The sequence below is a fragment of the Triturus cristatus genome, chromosome 3_2 (genome assembly GCF_964204655.1).
Source record: "Triturus cristatus chromosome 3_2, aTriCri1.1, whole genome shotgun sequence".
Taxonomy (NCBI): domain Eukaryota; kingdom Metazoa; phylum Chordata; class Amphibia; order Caudata; family Salamandridae; genus Triturus; species Triturus cristatus.
In genome coordinates, this window is record NC_140584.1 from 364,939,504 (window position 1) to 364,959,185 (window position 19,682).

Sequence of the window (19,682 nt, forward strand, 5' to 3'; positions counted from 1 at the left end):
TCTATGATAATATGATATTAATGGCATTCGGTTTCAATTAGTCTGTTCCTCACGGTCCATTACGGAGAAATGCATAATTCAAGCTTCTTGATCTGCCACGGATCTGCCACTGTTAACTTTCATATATGCTGTCTCCTCGATGACTTGGACACTATGGCCTATTACATTCTAATTTTGTACACTTACTAATTTGTGTCCCTTTGCATTTACCCGATTACAATGCACGGTCTGAACCACCTTTCACTATATTCTAGTAATGGTGACATGGATGACTTGATGTACCTGCAGTAGTCTGTCCTGTCTTTTATTTATTTTGTGTTTGAAAAGAAAATCAATAACAAATAAAGCAGGCGGGATTTTGCATGGTTTTAGATATTCATACACGAAGAAAACGCCCAACCCATAAACGAAGGGGTAGTCATATTTTGTGATAAATAGAGTGTGATTTATGGGAAGGAATTCGAAAGTTGGGGGTGGAGGTTGGGGCAGGGAGGATGGGTGACGGCACACAATAATGCTTAAAATGAGCTGCAATTTACAACCCATTAAATACAGCTGTGCCAACTAATACGAAGTAGACCTCGCTTTTTAAACAAGATCACTTTATTGAAAAACAATGTAACATTTCACACACGTCTTTAGGAAGTCTTTAGCGTTTTCGTTGATATTTAAACTTATAGATGGCGGGCGAGTCGACGGTTTCTTTCTTCACCTTCACCTTTTGCGTCTTGTCCTGTAAATGGAAGAGAGGGTTACACTGTATCTTAACACTGACAGAGGGTGTTGTTGGTACATATGTATACAATGCCATGTATTGCCTAACGCTTGCTGTATATAAAAATGTATTAAACACTGGACAAGCCAGCACAAAATAAATATTTCCATGCATTTTTTTTTGCTATTTAACAAAAGACCATCTTCACGTAATAATATACAAGACTACGGATTACAACTTGTGCAAATTTGTGCATTTTTATGATGTCACAGAATCACATGACAGCACATGTGCCACTCCACACAAAGCAAAGACTTCCAGACAAACCGGGGGGGGGGGGGGGGGGGGGGAGAGGATTACTCCAGTGCATTGTCCACAGAGCAATCTGCTGCAGTATGCACAGCAGGCAGTACGCATAATTTTTCACCTTTTGCTCTCCTAGAGATGAGAATATATTTGTACTAATTTTTCCACCATTGAAAACATTAACCAACATTTATGAATACCCACAAACTTACAACTTTGTGGGTGCTAACAGGCTTATGGCTGAAAAGCCACCTAGAACATCCACCCCTTTTCGCAATCAGGGTTTGTAGTTTCCCTTCGGCAGACAATGTGCAAAACTGGCAACTTATCCGCTGGAGTAGATCCGTTCTGATGCAGAAAACGGGGATTCACAGAATTAAGATCACGCAGTTTCCACCCACAGGTTTTTCAACATGCACAAGTAGAAATTCTGGCTGCATATCAGGCCCACTATCAGCAGGTCATTCAAGTGACTCCGCACACCTGACTGTCTTTTTACCAAGTGACCAGTGAGCGTATGCCTGCTGGGATGTCAAGTTAGTGCACCACAATCAGTCTGGGTTCACTGGGAAATATCTATGACGTTATGCACAATATTACAGAGCATTCTGGGGTCTGTGCACGTTAAAGGTTAGATCTACATTTAAAAAGCAACATTGTCATTACTTTTTAAAACAGGCATGTTGACTTGTAGGTTATTCCAGTGTAAAAGGATCTATGAGGCGGCCTGCTTGACATCAACTCTGGGCCTTATTATGAGTTGGACGGTGTATTCCGACTGCGGTCCGAATTATGAGTTGGTCGGTATATTGAATAGCTACCAACTCGTAATTCCGACCGGAGTCGGAATACACCGTCCAACTCATAATAAGGCCCAGAGTTGATGTCAAGCAGGCCTCCTCATATCTACTTCCAATCATTATTGGATGCCTTAAATACTTCAACCTCCATTGAGTTTCGGCAGTTAGAACCTGCAAAAATGTAAAGGGGGAAAAGCATACAGTACTGGCTGTATCATGCAGATTGTGGTGCGTTAGACACCAAAATGTGCATGTTATTACCCACTAACTCATAATGGGTGTTATTGCACCTGATAAATAACGTACCCCATGGAATCATGATTTATCAGATGCCATGAGTAACACATAAATTCGAAATCAGGCACTTACACTCACCTTACATCAATTGAGACTCATCCCTTTAAAGAACACTAGATTAAAATGCATTAACCGTCCACAACCGAATTGCCTCTATCAATCGCTGACTTCATGCTGGTCTTTGTCGATGTGCAACGCTCTCCTGCCTTTTGGCTTGCACTATAGAAATACCACATACATACACATACAACTGCAGTATTTGTGCCTACTGCATAAGCAACTACATTTATGTTGCTGTAACTCATCTCCTTTTGGTGGCTGTAAACCGCACTTGTGAGGGGCTGTGACCTCTCCAGACCTAACCCTGCCCTCTCAAAGAAATAGCAAAAAGAGGGAGAAGATCCTGTAACGCATACATAGTCCTTCCTCCCTTTCCCCCATGGTGCTATGCAACTGCTCTTTCCACAAACATAAGTGGTACATTCTGTGCTCTCATGGTAAGAAATTCCCACCCCATTTAGCTTCAGCAGACGAGGACAAATGACTATTAACTGCACTAGCTCAGTAGAGTAAATATATACAATTACCCTTCCGAGTCATGCTGTGTATTTTTTCCTAAATCCCAGAGGTGAAGACAGCAGCCATTTTAGAAGAACCTTACAGCTCTAAAACCACTAACACACCAAGACTCAGATACAATTAAACCACTCCACAGGTAAAATAGCAGATTTTTTAATTGTAAGGAAAGGTCACTCTGACAAGAGATGATTGCACACATGCCTCCAAAGAGCAAGTACACCGTGTGAGGAAATCTTTGGCTCTGACACAGGAAAGTAGAAGAACTGATTATCGTTTGCACGACACTCCTCAGTGGTATCACGATGCGCAATCGCAGCACCAGTCCAACTAAACCAAGCAGCTAAGAGTCTGTGATGCCATTTCATGGGCAACTTGGTAGCTCTAATTACAGGAACCCAGTGTGTCCCTGTGCCAGTTATTATTAACACCATCTTGGGGGGCATAAAAGAAGGAGTCGGAACTGAGAATGTTCCTCTTCTGTATGAGGAGCACGTGTGAGCAGAGGACTTTTTAATTCTGTTGTGTATCTTTGAAAGAATCCTCTACTGTTGCTGTCTCCACTCTACTCAACAAGGGTAAGAGAAACTTTGGGCCTGATTTAGATCTTGGTGGGAATCCCGTTGTTCCTCCATGGCAGCAGTTAAAAGTACAAGTTACAATGGAGATGGAGTCCCGTCCACTGTATTTAGATGTAGGCTGGCGGAACCACCATCCACATCTTCTGTCCACCGTTGCATAAGTGCACACCTCCGTCAACGTGGCGGAGTACTGTTAGCCAGCAGTGGAGTCAGTCAGGCCGGTGGCTTTGTGCTGAGCCTATTTAGATTGCCCCGTTGTGCTGGCATTGTCCTAGCGGCGGATTCCTGACTGAGTGAGTCCCTGGTGGAGTGGAGAGTGGTAAGTAATACTCATTATTGTGACGCAACACATGTTGTGTTTGCTGCAAAAATATATGTAGGTAATGTGTTATGCCCTTTTGTTTTACATGTAGCATAGCACACAAACAACATACACACATATTTGAAGGTACACCTACAGGCACCACAAGCACAACACCCACAACCACCACAATAAACAAATATTTTTTTACGTGTCAATACAGTTGTATTAATTCTACCTGGAAGAGCTGTAAAATTACACATAATAAAAAAAAAGTGCATGTAAGAGCAATGTATACAGAAAAGAGGCTAAAGCAATTGTCAACAAACGCATCATAGTAAGACAAGAGTCAAAGAAGCTTATCTTAGACACAGCGACAACGAGTTGATTAACGTCCTGGTCAAGTAAAAGCAGCAAAGGAAGGACCTGGACAAAGGGGTTCAAGATAGAAACAGAAGTGGGAAACCGAAACAACCATTGAAAATGCAATAGGTCTCGCCTTTGGTTAGGTTAAAGCCATTTGCTTTGCTAATGGTATTGTATAGCAAAGCAAATGGCTTTAACTTAATGAAAGGCGAGACCTATTCCATTTTTTTATTTGATAATAAAATAACGTGAACGTGGTATGCTTTTGGTCTGCGCAAGGTTAGATTTGCAGTCGGATTTCGTACTAGGGATTGTGTCCTATCTTTTGTAAAGTTCTGCAAGTATTTTAGAAAGCTCAGCCGGCTAGAGCGTGCCACCTGCCAGCCAGATGCGTAATTTCTCTGTGCCAGGTCCAACACCAGTGTCTCTGGTCCTTTATTTGACAAAGGCGTAGTAAGAGTGCCACGGCCGGGCCCTGGTGCACACAGAAATATGCCCATTCCCACGCCTGTCCAGCTAGTAAAATACAGCAAATGGACCTCCCACCAGCCCTAAGCTGTGGTGCCACTGCACCTGCTGCACTATTGATAGCACTGCCTCTGCTGTAGAGAGTGAGCCAGTGAAACAGGAGAAATTATACACGTCAGACTGCGACGTAGGTTTTCGTATCACCTACAGTGCTTAATTTGTGCTAGAGTTTTCTGGTGCTCAGCACTGGCAATTATATCTAAACACAGGCACCTACTAATGAGAATCCACCACATGGTGGTGCTGTGTGTGTAATTTATAAACAACGTTCATTAGTGGAACATTTACTAGTTTAATTTATCTTATTTTTTTTGTTTTTTATAAAACTCGGTCTTAAACCGGAAATTTGAAGTTGCTTGTGGGTTGCAACACCTGCAGTTGCCCCATGATAAATTCCTTGGGTACTGGCACTTAACTTTTTACAAATTAAGCACGGATCACCTAAATGCCATAGGTTCCAAATTGAGGGTTCCAAGCAGACCATACAAAACCGGGCTAGGGTCCTGCACGTGTGGGTGCACATTGCCTAGAGCACAGCTTGTGGGGCCATCATTCTTGGACAGGAATAGTTCAGGCTTCCCGCGTCGCCTCCATTGGACTGTTGCAGGTGGCACAGAAAGGGGGAAAAACCCGGAGAAGCAGGTCGGTGGCGCAGCAAGAAGAGCGGGGGCAGAGTCAAGACTACACATGGACATGCACGCTTCTGTGCCCTACAGCGCTTGAAGCGGCCCAGCACAGTCCGCCCCTCTCCCATCACAAGCCCATCAAAGATTGATTGTTGCGGCGATGACAGTGTGCTGAGTGCCGCATCTTCCGCGCGCCTCTTTATTGAGTCGATAAAAGACGCCGGAGCATGGAGTTAGTGAACACGCGCCTGTGCTGATGTGCTCTACGGGCTTTCCCTTCCTTTATTGTACAGTGAGTGCACACGCCTGGTGCAGGTCTGACCGGAGGAGGTGCCTACTGGAATAGAGAGTCGGTGTCCCTCTTTCTGTTACTTGTGCAGGGTGTGCTCAGGATCACACAGAGTGCTGGTACCTGCACCACAGTAAGATCTTGCATGGTGCAGGGGTGTGGTGTGCACACACACACACTAAGATAATGACGTTGTTAAGAGCCCATAGGATGCCACAGGAGCAGAGATTCTTATAATTACATCAGGGTGAGTTTTCTCCTCATTTACACTGAGACTTGTGTTCCACCGCCCCCTTCACCAGTGTATTCTTCATAATCTGAGAAGGCGGCGCAAGGCCCCTCCGTCCTGCACCTTCCGCTAGGCGGCATTATTAGAGCACCCCAGCAGGGAATACACTGTCACCACCCACTCAGAAGCCAGGAGCAATTGTAGTTCCTGAAGCAGAATGTCATTTTGAGATCTTGGAAGTAAGCACGGCGTGTTCTCGTTCGCTCAAAATGTTTTAATTCGGTCGCTGGGATTCAGGTCAGTGATGTAGCTAGCTGCGGGTGCCGCTGTCATGGGTACGAAGCTTGATCTCTGCCAGCTGCATGTGATAGTGGTGTAGTACTGACACGGACGGACAGCGAGAGCGCACTTTTTAAAAGCAATAAAAAACAGCAGGTGTACTGCCGCCAGTAAAAGATCCAGTCCCGGTGGGCGGGGCCAAAAGTGGACAGGGCGGCAACAAGGAGGGACTAAAAAGCCTCCTTAACAATAGAATGCCAGCGTTTAGCCTAAGCTATGACGTGAGCCAATGGGCTTTCCTCAACCGTATTGATTTCAAGAAGCTCTCGAATGCCGAGAGCAGTGCATGCGCGCTGCTATCGCCAGTCGAGACCTAAAAAGGTACGTTTCTATCTCAATTCCTTTGATTCTGCCAACTCAAAGCAGGAGGTATACCCGCCACAGTTTCCTTGACGGAAAGGCACATTGTGATTAGCCCGGTGCTAATCGTAGCTGGAGTCCCGCTGACAGACCCTTCTACCTAGAATGCCGTCTACGTGGGTGAAAAGACTTGCCGGAGGCAGAAGCATCCGGACGGTCTTTCGTCCATAGAGCCGTCAACATCTAAATAGAATGGGTAGACCACCAAGTAAGAGGGCAGTGAAACCGTTGAATAAGTGACAGTAGGACCAGATCTGCCAAGCTCTAAATAAGGCCTTTACTCTCTGCTGCACCTATTCTGTCTGAGTCTGTAAGACAGGTGTACTGCTGTGCCCCTGCTGCACCAGAGTTGTGTAAGGAAAATGACGCGACAGCACCAGTTCGGTGTTACCGTGTGAGAAACATGCATTGCTGCTGCCACGCATGATGCATGTAGCAAAAACTGGCACTATTGCAACTGATTTGTATGGGTCTGGGAAAAGCATACACAACTGCTGCCATGCTTCCCATGGAATATGTGAGGGTAGCTTGATGTGGCCATGTGTGAGAGCTTTCCACAAAACATATGCTGCGTTTTTTGTAATGAAAGCATGCATTGCTGCTTCCTGCCCAGCCCTGCAGTGTGGAATTCTTGTGTAGGTAAAGTAAATGAGCAACTATTAACAAATGTTTAAAAGACGTAGCACTCTTTAAAGTTAAAATCTAAATAAACAATAATTTTGGTCCATGCCCTCACCCTCTTAATACTCCATTCTGAGAAATGGTCCTTTAGTGATGCCAGAAGAAAGAATTAAAGAAGGAAGTGCAAGTGTTGTCATTAGATAGTCACTCGCTCAAATCAATCACTCCCCGAGTGCACACAGAACACATGGACCCATCACACTGGGGGAAAAAAGGCAAGAACTGCCCTATGGGACAGAAAGGAATCTGCAGAGCGCAGAACACCAAACAAATGAGCCAAGTCCATTCAACAAACGTGCACCAGGGTTATTAGCACTCAACACTTAGCCACAGTACACCATTGCTTCATATTATGGCTCATTTCCAGATGCGGCATAAGCATTAGCAGTGGGAATGAAAGAAACAAGAATGATAGATAGTGGAACAGAGACCAATGAAACAGGCTTCAGAATTCGGCTATAACAATGTCCGGGAGGGTAACGGGGCAACGTTGCTAATGGAGGCAACGCACTGCTCTGCGGTCTTGCTGAAAATTATCCTACAGTTAACTGCATGTCTCAAAGAGGTGAAGAAGTTTGAGCCAATCACTCCAACCGTGATGGAACTACACTGCCTGCACCTCCAAACCACGAGTGAGTAGCTGGGCTATACAAACTCCTGATTGATTGATTGATTGAAACCAGCACAGTCTTCATGATAAGAAGCATCACATACATGACCAGCAGACGCAACACCACTACATACTGGCCAGAGACAAAAACTACATGGAGTGGACAGAGTCACATTAGAAGTAAGGACATTGTCAGACTGAGGAAAAAAGGTAAAAAGAGAAAACCAGAAGGTAAACCTTCTCCATCTATACTCCTGAACAAAATCTCCCCCATCAGAACAACCCAATGCCTATTCAAGTTTAGAAAGAAGATTAATACTCACTTCTTCAGAGAACACTACAACGCTACACAATGTGATTCATCACCCACACATATCTTCCTTCATTGCAAACGATCCTGAATCATAACTCAGGGCTCTCACCCGTGTTTAGCATTCTTATGTGCTCTAATTAGGTTTGCACTCTACAAATACCTATGGATACAATGCTGGACTAAAACATCCACTGGGGGCAGTTGTGGGAGAAACAATACACCCTGAATGACATGAAAAGGAGGATACTGAAAGGCAGAAGTGTTCGACTTTTACTGCACCTTTATACTTGTGTAAAACATACCTGTAGCATTGTAAAAACTGCAATTTGACCTCTCAAGATAAATCCCTTTGACAAGTCAAAACCTTGCTTTTAAATAGTAATAAGTCAACCCCTATGTAGGACTTGAAGCTACAAGGCTGGTTGGATAGTATTTAAAAGTAGGACGTGCAGACATTTAATGTCCTTACTGTGACTACCACCCAAAAGCTATTTTCACAGTGGCAGGCCTAGCTGTCCTCTATGGAAAACCAGAGTTGAGCTAAAAATGCCAATACTGTATCTCAGGAATGGGATCAACTATAACACAATTTAAACAACCATTTTTTAATAGTTACTAAAAATTTAATTCAGTACTGAAATCTGATTTTTAATAAAATTAGTTGTCTTTTTATTAAAATTTAAATAAAAAAGAATAAAGTAATACAAAATGAATTGATTAATAAAGGGTTTCACTCATTCTCCTGCTGTGCGTCCAGACACTCAACATCTAATGCGTGCACGCTATGTGTCCGTGCCCGCTCGACTGCCACGTTTCTGGAAGCCGCGCTGAAACGCTTCTTGCTCCGGTTTTACCTCCTGGCAGATTCTGAAAACACCAGTAGGTTATTCTGCCAGCCGCCAATGGAGTGCCTTGTCGGCCTAGGGCAGCACCGCATTTTATTTTCTTCACCGTCTCCTGTTGCTGCCCGTAGGGGCTGATTGCATGTGATCCTTCGTGGGCCCCTGGACTCAGCGCATCATCGCCCCTTTTCTCACCTGCCTGCTGATGCAGTTACACTGAGTGGTCACTTTTGTGGTCAGAAGGATGCAAGTGCTTTAAAGCAGTATAACGATCGCTGAGTGCTTCTCATTTCCCTCTAATTAGTTATGTAAACTCTGAAGACTAGAAAATTCCTATAAGAAACTTATCTGGGTGCTTCTGGGGGCGGTGGAAAAGAGGAGTGCCATTACCCGCTGTAAAGGTCGAAAAGATCCCCATGCGCACCCAAAGGAAAAGAGGCGTTAAGTCACATGTCCCTGCTAAGCATGCTTTTTAAAGCAAATTCATCATGAACTAAAATCAACAAATTTGTGTATGCCCTCGCTAGAAAGGCCGATGTCCTAAGACCCGATCCCTGGGAGGAGAGGTCCATTAAATTTAGGGAAGTGAGGGAAAATGGTTCAGAATATGTGTACAGATGGCCAATGTTAGTAAATAGTTGGTATCAAGGTCGGGTGGGGAAGCAGCACCTATTATATTATAGGGGAAAAAAATCTTCAATAAGGGGGATAAAAAAGGTCCCAAAACGTTCCGACATGGGACTGGCAAGAATACTCCATTTGGCAAAATGTCTAAGGCAGCTAGCATGAAAGTAAAGGTGGGGACAAATAAAGGAGGAAAGGAAAGTCACCAAGAAAATAAGGTATGGGAGGATTTGGAGCCTAATAAACCAGATGTTGAAGGCAAGGATGATGACGTTATTGGACACTATACTCTATTATCAGCTTAGGGCCACTAGTCATGCTATTCATGACACGTTTCTGCCTCCCCACCTCCTTCATTAACATTAGAACTTATTCACACCTCTCCTTCCTCATGTAAACTAATTATTCGCCTCTATAATAACATGCAAACCACTTCACGGATCATCTCTCCAACTGCACAGAGGGCATGGGACGAGGACATAGACCCCCCTCTAACGGATAAACAATGGAAGTTTTGCTCCGGGCTGTTAAGATCGCTTTCCCCAAATTATATAAACAGAGACTCCTACACTTTACGTTTCTTTATCGACTATATTGCACTCCAATGCAGGTATTCAGGACGGGGTTAGTTTCTGATCCACGCTACCTTCACTGTAGCTCTCCTCAGGCTAGCTATATATACCTGTGATAGCTGTGTCTGAAGGTGACCATTTTGGGAGAAGCATATACGTCCATACACACTATTACTGGACACATGCCACCTTTCTCCCCTTTGGTGGGACTCCTTGGGGGAAGTCTCTGACAAACACATATCTCACCATCAACTCACTGCCATGCTCTTATTACTGGCAAAATGCAGGGTGGCTATACTTTGGGAGAGGAGACAAGAATCTACATAAAGGGCATGGCTACATGACATTACATATTGTCAAGAGCAATTGAAACTATTGGGAATTGATACCCCTGCGCTCCCAACCCAAGGACATTTGGGAACCCTTTCTATCTTTTCTTTGCCAACAGGACTCCCCTTTGTCGACCGCTGAGGATTCAGCTCTGGGGTCACATACTGCACAAGGTAACGATTGACCAGCCTCCTTAGTGTATCAGTGACTATTGTATAAAGGCAATTCAACTCTGCTGTATGTCAATTTGTTTGCTCTGACTCACTATTATAAATACTCTGTGTATTGTCAAATTAAATTGTGTAACTTCAATGCTAAATGAACAATTGTTTTGGTGCTCCCTTGATGTTGTATGTTCTTTATTGATAAATGGCAATAAATGGAGTCTCCCATTGCCACTACAGCAGCCTCTTATTAGAAGCCGATCCAAATCAGAAACGATGTAGTTACCGAAAAGGGGATCCTAAATCGTATCAAGTTTATTTGGATGTTTTTAGGAAAGGGAAGAAAGCGAATAAGTGAGACATCTGAATAGGTTAAATCTGTTGAAGGCCTTTGAAAAATGTAACATCAGATGAGATCACATCTAGGGCTATTGACCAAGTATCCTTCAGGTAAACCTTAAACGGGAGGCAAGTCACAAGAGGTAACTTCCGCTCCCTAGTGTTTGTAAAATTAATTTTAAATGCTGAATAGGAGCTCAAGGAAATTGACTTCTGCTTAGTACCTGTGGTGGAAGTAGAAAACCCACAGGCTAATAAGCCCTTCCTAATGAATCATGGTGGCTTAAACACAGAGCAGCTAAATCTGGTTTTTGAGGTGGTAAGGTCACCGTCCCAAAGCCGGTTAGTGGGATAAGCAAGGAAGCTTAGAAGTAACTGTAACTTTCTCTCTAAGAGATAGAGTAGTGTATCTCCTCCCACTACACAATGGATATGCTTCTCTAAGCCTATGTCAGGAGAGTCTTTCTTCATGGGTAGGGAAAGTGGATTAGGTAGAGGGTTCCCCTGCTAACCATGACGTTTTCTCCTGGAATGTTCATAGGTTGGGACGTCTGCAATGGACAGCTGATCTTGTGAAGGTTTGGGAGGAAAATAGGATTACCTGCTTCCGGGAGACTTGGTTAGAGTGTGAAATGATGAATAAAAGAGACTTTAAACAATTTGCAAAACAGGCAACCAAAGTGGGGGCAGGGTGCCTATAAGGGGGTCTTTTGGCTAGGAATTCTATGAAATGTATAAAAGGGGCAAGTTTAACTTCGACCAATTGTGGTATCTGGGGATGAGGTTTAATGACAAATTAAATTGGTCAAATTGGGGATCCTTGAGTATTGTCTGTAATTGGAGGGCATGTTTAATTCAAAAGGGATTTTGGAGGAACCTCCTTAATACCAATACTCACAGTATATAAAGTGATGGTCCCTACACAGTGTTTATATGGAGCAGAAGTAGTATGCATTAGCTCTTGATACAAACTGGGACGAATGTGAAGGTAAATGTCTGAAAAAATTGTTGGGGTTACCAAAGGGTGCCATGAGCTCCGCCATAAGACTTGAAGTCGATCTACAGTCTTGGAACATTTAAGCTTGTATATCCACATTGTGTTTTTGGGATAAACTTTGGGGTGAAGAGGAATGAAAAATGTCATCCTTCTGTGTAAAAGAAGCAGCGTTTAGGTGATTTAAAATGGGTGGGAGGCATTAGAAATAGATTAGGAAATAGAGCAACAAAAATGAAAATTGTGTTTTTTAGGGTTATGGAGCCGTCGCAATTCTCAAAGAGGGTATTGAAGGCAGCTTGTAAGAGAGAAGTGAGGTTTGCTGATTTACAATATTTATACATGTAACCATCAGCAAGTTATATGTTAGAGTCTTGGTAGGGACATTGGACGCTCCCGTATTTATCCTCATAACCTAATCCCCACCTACGCCAGTTACTAAAATTTCGAGTGGCTTTGAAAATTTGTTTTCTAAATTATGGAAAATGTAATTCTTTCTTTGAAAGCGACGATAACTGTACATGTGGGTTATGGTTCAACAATTTTAATGTTCATTTATTAGTAGACTGCCTTTATTTACGTAGGAAAAGAAATATAATCTTTAAACCGATTCTTTAAAGTATAAAATTCAACATCGCAGTGAAGCAATCTCCTTACTTTTAAACATAGAGTTTCTAGATGTAACTTGCACTGTGGGAAGATTTTTAAAGATTATCCTTGTATAGGTATTCAAAATTTTGGTATTTACATGATTTTAATATTGAAGATATTGCTGAATTTATTCTGTTTTTATATAAATAATCTTTTACATTTTTACTACTTTAAACAACAAACACTGTTTCAACAAATAATAAAATATATTTTTTTTAAAAGTAACTGAGAAAGTTATCTTTTCCCTGCCTACAGATCCTGGAGGCTATTTTACTTTGGCTCTCTTGCTTCTCCCAACTAGTAATTAGCATTGAATAGGTGTGAAATGCAAGATGACTCATCTGACCCCCATATAGTATGCAGGGTGTTGGCTGTTGGCATCATATTCAACACTTCAGTGTCAAACCATGCTTGAGTGTCCAATCCTGCTTGACAGGTGTCAGAACCCCTTTCAGAGGGCCCTGGGGAACCCAGGGGCTACAGGGCCCAACCGTGTTGGTTGATGCCTTTCTCTCCAGATGTTCTGGGGCCCAACCTACTATGGATCCTGAGCAACTGGGCCAAGTACCCCTTATGCACTGGACTCTCAATGGTAAATGTGGATGAGCAGTCAAATGCTCCCTTGGGGGGAAGGAAGTGTAGATACAGGTTAATGAACATGACTCAACTCAAAGTGCATTTGGTAGTGTCAATAAATCAGTGCTCAATCAAATACTAGTTTTCATATGAAATAAGCATTTTATTTGTAGCTCTAAAAATTCAAAGAAATAACAGTTGTAATCAATACAATTCCCTTCAGGCCAGAGCACTAGAGTTTATCTTCCTTCCTTGCAATGGAGTTGGGGTTATTTCCCATTCAGTGGTGGCTGCATCAAGTGAATGCTCACTGGTAGACCTTACTCAACTCTTTAGAAAATAGCCAAAAGTGTCTATGATGCCACAGCATCTTTTGCAGCAAGTCCCTCAAGGCCCGACAGGCCCATTTCAGGTCTTGCCTGCTTCAGCAGCACAAAAGAGTTCAGCATTTCAGTGAGTGCCCTTTCAAGCACTGGTCCTGTTCAGAGGAGTTCTGGCTGCTCGCATAACACGTGGCAGTACCCACCAAGTGCAGGCTGCCACCCGAGCCTTGCTGACGGCCTCAACAGTGATCAGCGGTGCACCCGGCTTTCATCGGCACATTAAGTTCAGTTTTGCCCACACAGGGGAGGGGGTCTGATCTTCGTGCTACCTATCAGAGCCCAGCGTCGTCTGGAGGCAGGTCTCGATGTACAATTTTGACCTGCAGGTCACAACTTCAGTTTATCGGGGTGCCAGCCGGAACTTGGCAAAACTCTGTACGGCAGCAGCTCCTGGGGTTGCTGCGGTACCTACTGACTTCTGTGCAATCACTGATACCACGGCAGCCCTCCTGGCATACAGCATCAGTGCTAATGCACACACAAGTCTTGAAGCTTTGTTGGCACATTAATTTCTACAGTCCCCCCTTCTGGCATACGAAGTCACCGCAAAGAGGCAGTACCGGCTTAGAGCTACCCACACAAACCTGGATGCAAGGCTCAGTCCACGGCAGCCCTCACCGGGCATATGGTGGTCGCAGAACCACTCCTGCACACAGGCAATGGCCTGATCGGTGCACAGCTATCTCATCACACCGGGAAATCCTCTTGGTAGGACTCCCTACTGGACTTCGTTCCCTCCAATACTCTCCTCTTCCTCACAGGGCATACTGGTCTTGCAAGCAAGCAGGCAGGTGATTGTACTCCAGGCTCAGGGGCAGGTGTCCTTGGTTTCCCGGAGTGATGTCCCCTCACCCAGCAAAGAGACTAGTAGCTCTTGGTCCCCAGTCCTGGTCAAAGGCAGAAGTGTTTCAGAGCTTCCCCTTCTCGCCTGGCTGCTTGGCCGATGACAAATCTTGGGGTCTCAACCATCCTTCTTATAGTCCATTTTCAGACACCAAATGTGATTTAGGGTCTGGGTCTTTGAAATTTTATGTTGCGGTTCTGCTTCTTTTGAAATGTACACTTTTCTCACTCTTCTTCCTCATTAAAGACTGTCGCAGCAGGAGAGAATCAGAAGCAGATCATCCCACAGCACAGGCCAAAGGAGTGACTAGAATTCTCACCTGGATGTTAGCCACAGTGATATGTGGCCCGGGGCGGGCCATACTTTGGATGGGGTCTGTTCCAACTTTGCCTCGTTATCGGTCGACACCTCTACCCCTCAGATATGGTCAGACCACCTCTTTGCTCCCCTTACACTTAGGGTTCCACAGATGAGCCGCCCTGATAAGTCACCCTGACCCCCAACATAGGTGCAAATGGGCACAGTTAGCTGACAACCCTAAGCTAGCAACCTCTGCCCAAGCTCAAACCCCCATTCTAACAGGGAACACAGGGTTGGATTCACACGCCTCTTCCACTCCTGGCTAACCACTGTATGCAATGAACTTAGCCCACCAGACAGACCTGATGAGTACAAGAAACCAAAAATTCAGAAAGTCCCCTGGTTTACGCCTGCCCTAGCCCAAACACATCTTAAATGTAAGCAACACGAGCGTAAGTGGAGAAGATCGACCAAACGCCGGAGAAAAAATATCTTATAAAAATAGCAGAAAGCTCTATCACCATCAGATTAAACTCGCAAAAAAAGAGTACTACTCAAAGAAAATACAGAAGGCAAACCAAGACCAAAAAGTCATCTTCTCGGTCATAAAGTCCTTTACAAACCCTCAAGCGTTACAGAAAGAATTACCCCCTTCGCAAAAACTGTGTGATAATATTTCAGTATTCAAAAAATCCAAAAGGACTTTTTAATGGTTCCCATCCATAACCAAGATGTCACCCCCGAGCAAGTTCCCGTTGCCACGGCTCACTGGATCCGAACTACTGAACCAGTATCATTAGTACAGACTCGCGAGTCCATAGGAGCATGCAAATCAGGCTCACCCTTGGATGCCTGCCCCCCCATGATCCTCCACAAAATCATAGATATGGTCAATCCAATTATAAATCAGATAGTTAATTCTTCTCTAAACTCAGGTATAGTTCCAGATGAATGGAAGCTTACACCGGTAAAACCACTGAAAAAGAAACAAAACATCGACCCCTCTGTGCTCTCGAACCTCTGTCCCATTTCCCTACTTCCCCTGCTAGGCAAAATCACAGAAAAATTCATATACAAAGAACTAACTAAATTCATTAAAGCCACTAATATCCTCCACCCTCAAAAATCTGGCTTTTGTCCCAAGCATTCCACAGAATCGGCTCTCCTGAAAATAACCGACACACTAAAAACTATAGCCAACAAAGGCAGGAAAGCGGTTCTGATCCTACTCAACTTGTCTGCCGCGTTCGAAACCATTTCGCACAGTATCCTCCTGAAGCGACTTGAACGCGGCGGCATCTCAGGTACCGCCCTGGAATGGATAAAATCATTCCTCACCAACCGTAGACAAGCGGTTACCCTTGGTACTTTCCTTCGGTGGAACGCAATATAACAGGAGTACCTCAGGGCTCATCATTGAGCCCACTGTTCAACATTTATATGACCCCGCTCATCTCTCTGATTGAAGTTATGGCCTACGCAGACGATACCCAAATGATCCATTCTCTGGAAAACAATTCTACAGGCGCCGAACTTAACTTTAAACGCTGCCTATCTGAAGTCATCCAGTGGATGAGGGACAACCACCTTAGATGGAACACCGACAAAACTGAAATCCTTCCCATAGGGAAAGATGTCGTATTCCAGCCTTGTAAATGGTGGCCTGAGGGAATAACACCCCCGCCCGACATGGTCAAGGTAGCCAAAAATTTAAGAGTACCGTTCGATACTGCGCTTTCCTTCCTCCCATACGCTACAGCTGTAGCAGGGACCTGCTTTAGCTTCATCAAATCGTTAAAACAATTCTTTGATCTAATTCCACTTGCCGCAAGGAAATCAGTGGCAGTGGCCTTGATTCTCTTGCGGCTGGACTACTGCAACAGCCTTTTGGCAGGAGCCAACAAATCTACACTAAAGAAGCTACAAGTTGTCCAAAACGTTTAGTTTTAAGACTCCCACGAAGCTCCTCGGCATCTGCGGAATTAAAAGTCCTTCATTAGCTTCCGCTGCACAAGAGAATTCTCTTTAAAATCATCCTAATCACCTATAGAGCCATGCTTAAATTGGGACCGGAGTACCTTTCGCACGGTTCACTCCCTACATCACAACCAGGACTCTCAGGTCCTCATCAGCCAACCTCCTTAAACCACCCACTTTCAGATGTAAAACAAAAGGAGGAAAAACAGTGGCCGCCTTGGGGACCAAAGCCTGGAACCTTCTACCAACATCTAAGATTGTTAAAAACAGAAACAAAATTCAGGAAGGCTCTGAAGACTTGGGTATTTAGCACCTCAGACGAATTATGCCTTTCACTCATCTAGCATCCCTAGGGCCCCCTCTCACCCCCAACCAACCAGCGCCAGGATGCTCCTTTCAGAGTGGCAGTCAGCGCTTTACAAATACTAATTTACATTACATTACATATGTCGATCAAAAGGTTAATCTCCAGCAACCAGTCCTACTCTTTATGATTCCCTTATCAGCCCCATCTCCTTTTCTGATGTGTGTCCTGGCCCCTTCCTTATGATCTATAAATTAAGCAAAGGGCACCCTTTTGAAGTGTACAGGAGGAGTCTCTCTAACTTTCCCTTACTCCAGCTCATCCAATCAAGCTCACCGGAATGCAGTATAACACAAATGTCTTCACCAGGCAGGCCTAGCCTTTCCAAAATGGAACCCCAGATCCTTCAAGTAATGTACCATTGCAGGCACACATGAATTCTTTGTACCTACATAGTGCACATACTGTCCAGTTCTGTCACCTCCATGTATTGTCCACTCCAGGAACACAAACATCCAACACACACAATCACTCTTTGCGCACTGCTCAGTACTGTATCCTTTCTGTATTATGCCATGGTGTGCTATTTGCAAACACACGCACTGCCAGCACACACACTCACCATGCACATGCTGCACAACATTTAACCCTTCATGTATTGTATTTCTCGCAAACGCAAATACACCCAGCACATGCTTTCATTGCGCACGCACTGCACAACACTACATCTCTAATGTATCTCTCACAGGCATGCATACATTCAGTACAAGCACAAACAATGCTAATACCGCACAGCACTGCTCTATCCTTGTAATGTACCCTTCCCAAGCACACATACATCTAGTGCAGTCACCAATCCTGCACAGCACTCTAAATCTAACTTGATGTAGGCCAAAAGTGAGTTAAGCACACAGTAGAGGAACTTTAAAAGAGGTGAGTGTGTGTGTAGGCCTCATTCAAGTGGCATAGAGTTAACATGATCTGTTCACTCCTATTGATCACTATACCAGTGGTGGCTCCTTCACTATGGCGGAGGAGCATCACCCCACTGCTTTTAAGCAGTGTGATGTAGAAACATAAAATGATAATAACTTAGAATTATCAATTTATGCTTGTGCTGCTTTGCGGGCAGGCTGCTCTGCTCTTGGAGCAGGGGAGGAGTGATTTGCCCACTCCTAAGTGCACATGACCTCTCGGGCCACCCAAAACAGTCATGTGCACTTTCCCTGTTTTCCATGCAGGCTGCATTACAGCCTGCGTGGAAAACATACCCAGGCCCCCATACCCTGGCTGAGTGTCGAACTAGGATGCTCAGACCATTCACAAAGCTGCATTGCAGCATTGTGATTAATCAGTGGGGCCTGGCTGTGCTTCCTCTTCCTTGAGTTCCACGAAGAGAGCAGGAGCAGAGACGTGGGATCCGGTGGCAAGGCACGTTAAAAAAAAAAAATATATATATATATATATATATTGCGCACCCACCCACGTGCAACTCCCTACTACCCCCCACACACATCTGTTCCTGCCCACCAGCCTTGCCGGCGCCACAGCACTATACAGTATGTTGTGCCACCACCTCGCTCATGCTGCTTACCTCTTGGTGAAGGCGGTAGTTTTCTGCCACTATGAGGCTAGCTCTTTGAGCGCCCCCTCCCAGACCAACAAGATGCACACATGCATGATCTGTGTTAGCCTATGACATACAAATTAGTATTAGGGATCCACACAACAGTACAATTGAGCACCCAGGGTATTCAGAGCAAGGGTACACGTCTTTTAACATGAGGAGTTTTCCGTCTCTCCAACAGGTGTGCTGGGTTCACTTGAGGCATGCTTGTAAGGGGAGTGAACATGATGCAAAGAAAATTCTTGTGGATGCACTGTCTGGTTGCTGAAGGACTCTGCATTCGTCCTAACAGAATGATGTCTCTGGGTTTATCGAGGGTACAGTGGCGGCCTAAAACTGGAGTTTAGTGTTAGATGTTGGAGGGCACTGACATTACCATAGTACTCTCCCCATGCCCCTCAGAGTCCAAGTTTAGTGTGACTCAAGACTTTTGTCATCTAGAAAATGTCCAAAGTGGGAAGGGTTGACCCCGGGGACTTGTACCTCATTGATTAGGGTGTGACCAAGAGTCATTCTCACCAACTAGATAGTGCCTGACAAACGTGGCACTTCCAGGCACCCACTTCAGAACATTTCCTGGCAAACCTATAGTTAGAATTCTATGCTTTTCCAGAGGACCCATAAGGGGAAAAACAGCATCAAGCTGAACACTTTTATGAGCAATCCAAAATGTAAAGTCTTCACGGTTAAGGGGACATTTGGCAATAACTGAATTGAGAATAACCAGGCTAATAAAAAGCCCCGGCCATGTGGAGCCTGCACAGGAGAAGCAGCCCCAGGTGGAGCTGGCAGAAAGATCTTTGGGTGTTTGCAATGGACCCCGTACTTTAGCAAGCACAGATTAATGTTGTACATTGTAGGTGTTTTCGCGATCTCTTTTGTTTGTATTTGCATGTCCGTGTATACCTATATGACGAAGAGTACGTGTTCCCAAACAACAGCTGCATGTGTGTGTTTTGTCTAGGTGCTAGAGCCTGGCCAAATAGAACAACAAGGGGCATTGTTGTTTGACCTAGTCTACAGTGTTCAGACTAAATCCCAGGAAAGAACAGAACGCAAAAACCACAGCATGTGCCTGTGTGAAAGTACAGCGCGGCACAAAAGCAAAATACATTAGTATAGTAACTTGCGCAAAGCAAAGAGCAGCCTGCATCTAGCTCATGCTAACATAGGGAAAACGACAAAAGGCCTGCACATCACATAGGACAGGACAAAGAAGTGCACTAGAAGAGTCACAT

The 19,682-nt window shown here is 44.4% G+C and overlaps 1 protein-coding gene across 1 annotated transcript in view; it reads right to left on the bottom strand.

Moving 5' to 3' along the window:
* Window positions 1-585: 585 nt before the first annotated feature.
* UTP11 (UTP11 small subunit processome component) overlaps window positions 586-19,682 on the bottom strand; it is a 154,065-nt gene continuing 134,968 nt past the window's right edge. Inside the window, exon 8 of the mRNA XM_085646822.1 lies at window positions 586-733. Coding sequence (XP_085502948.1) covers window positions 650-733 — 84 coding nt within the window. The 3' untranslated portion in view covers window positions 586-649. The remainder of the gene's footprint in view (window positions 734-19,682) is intronic.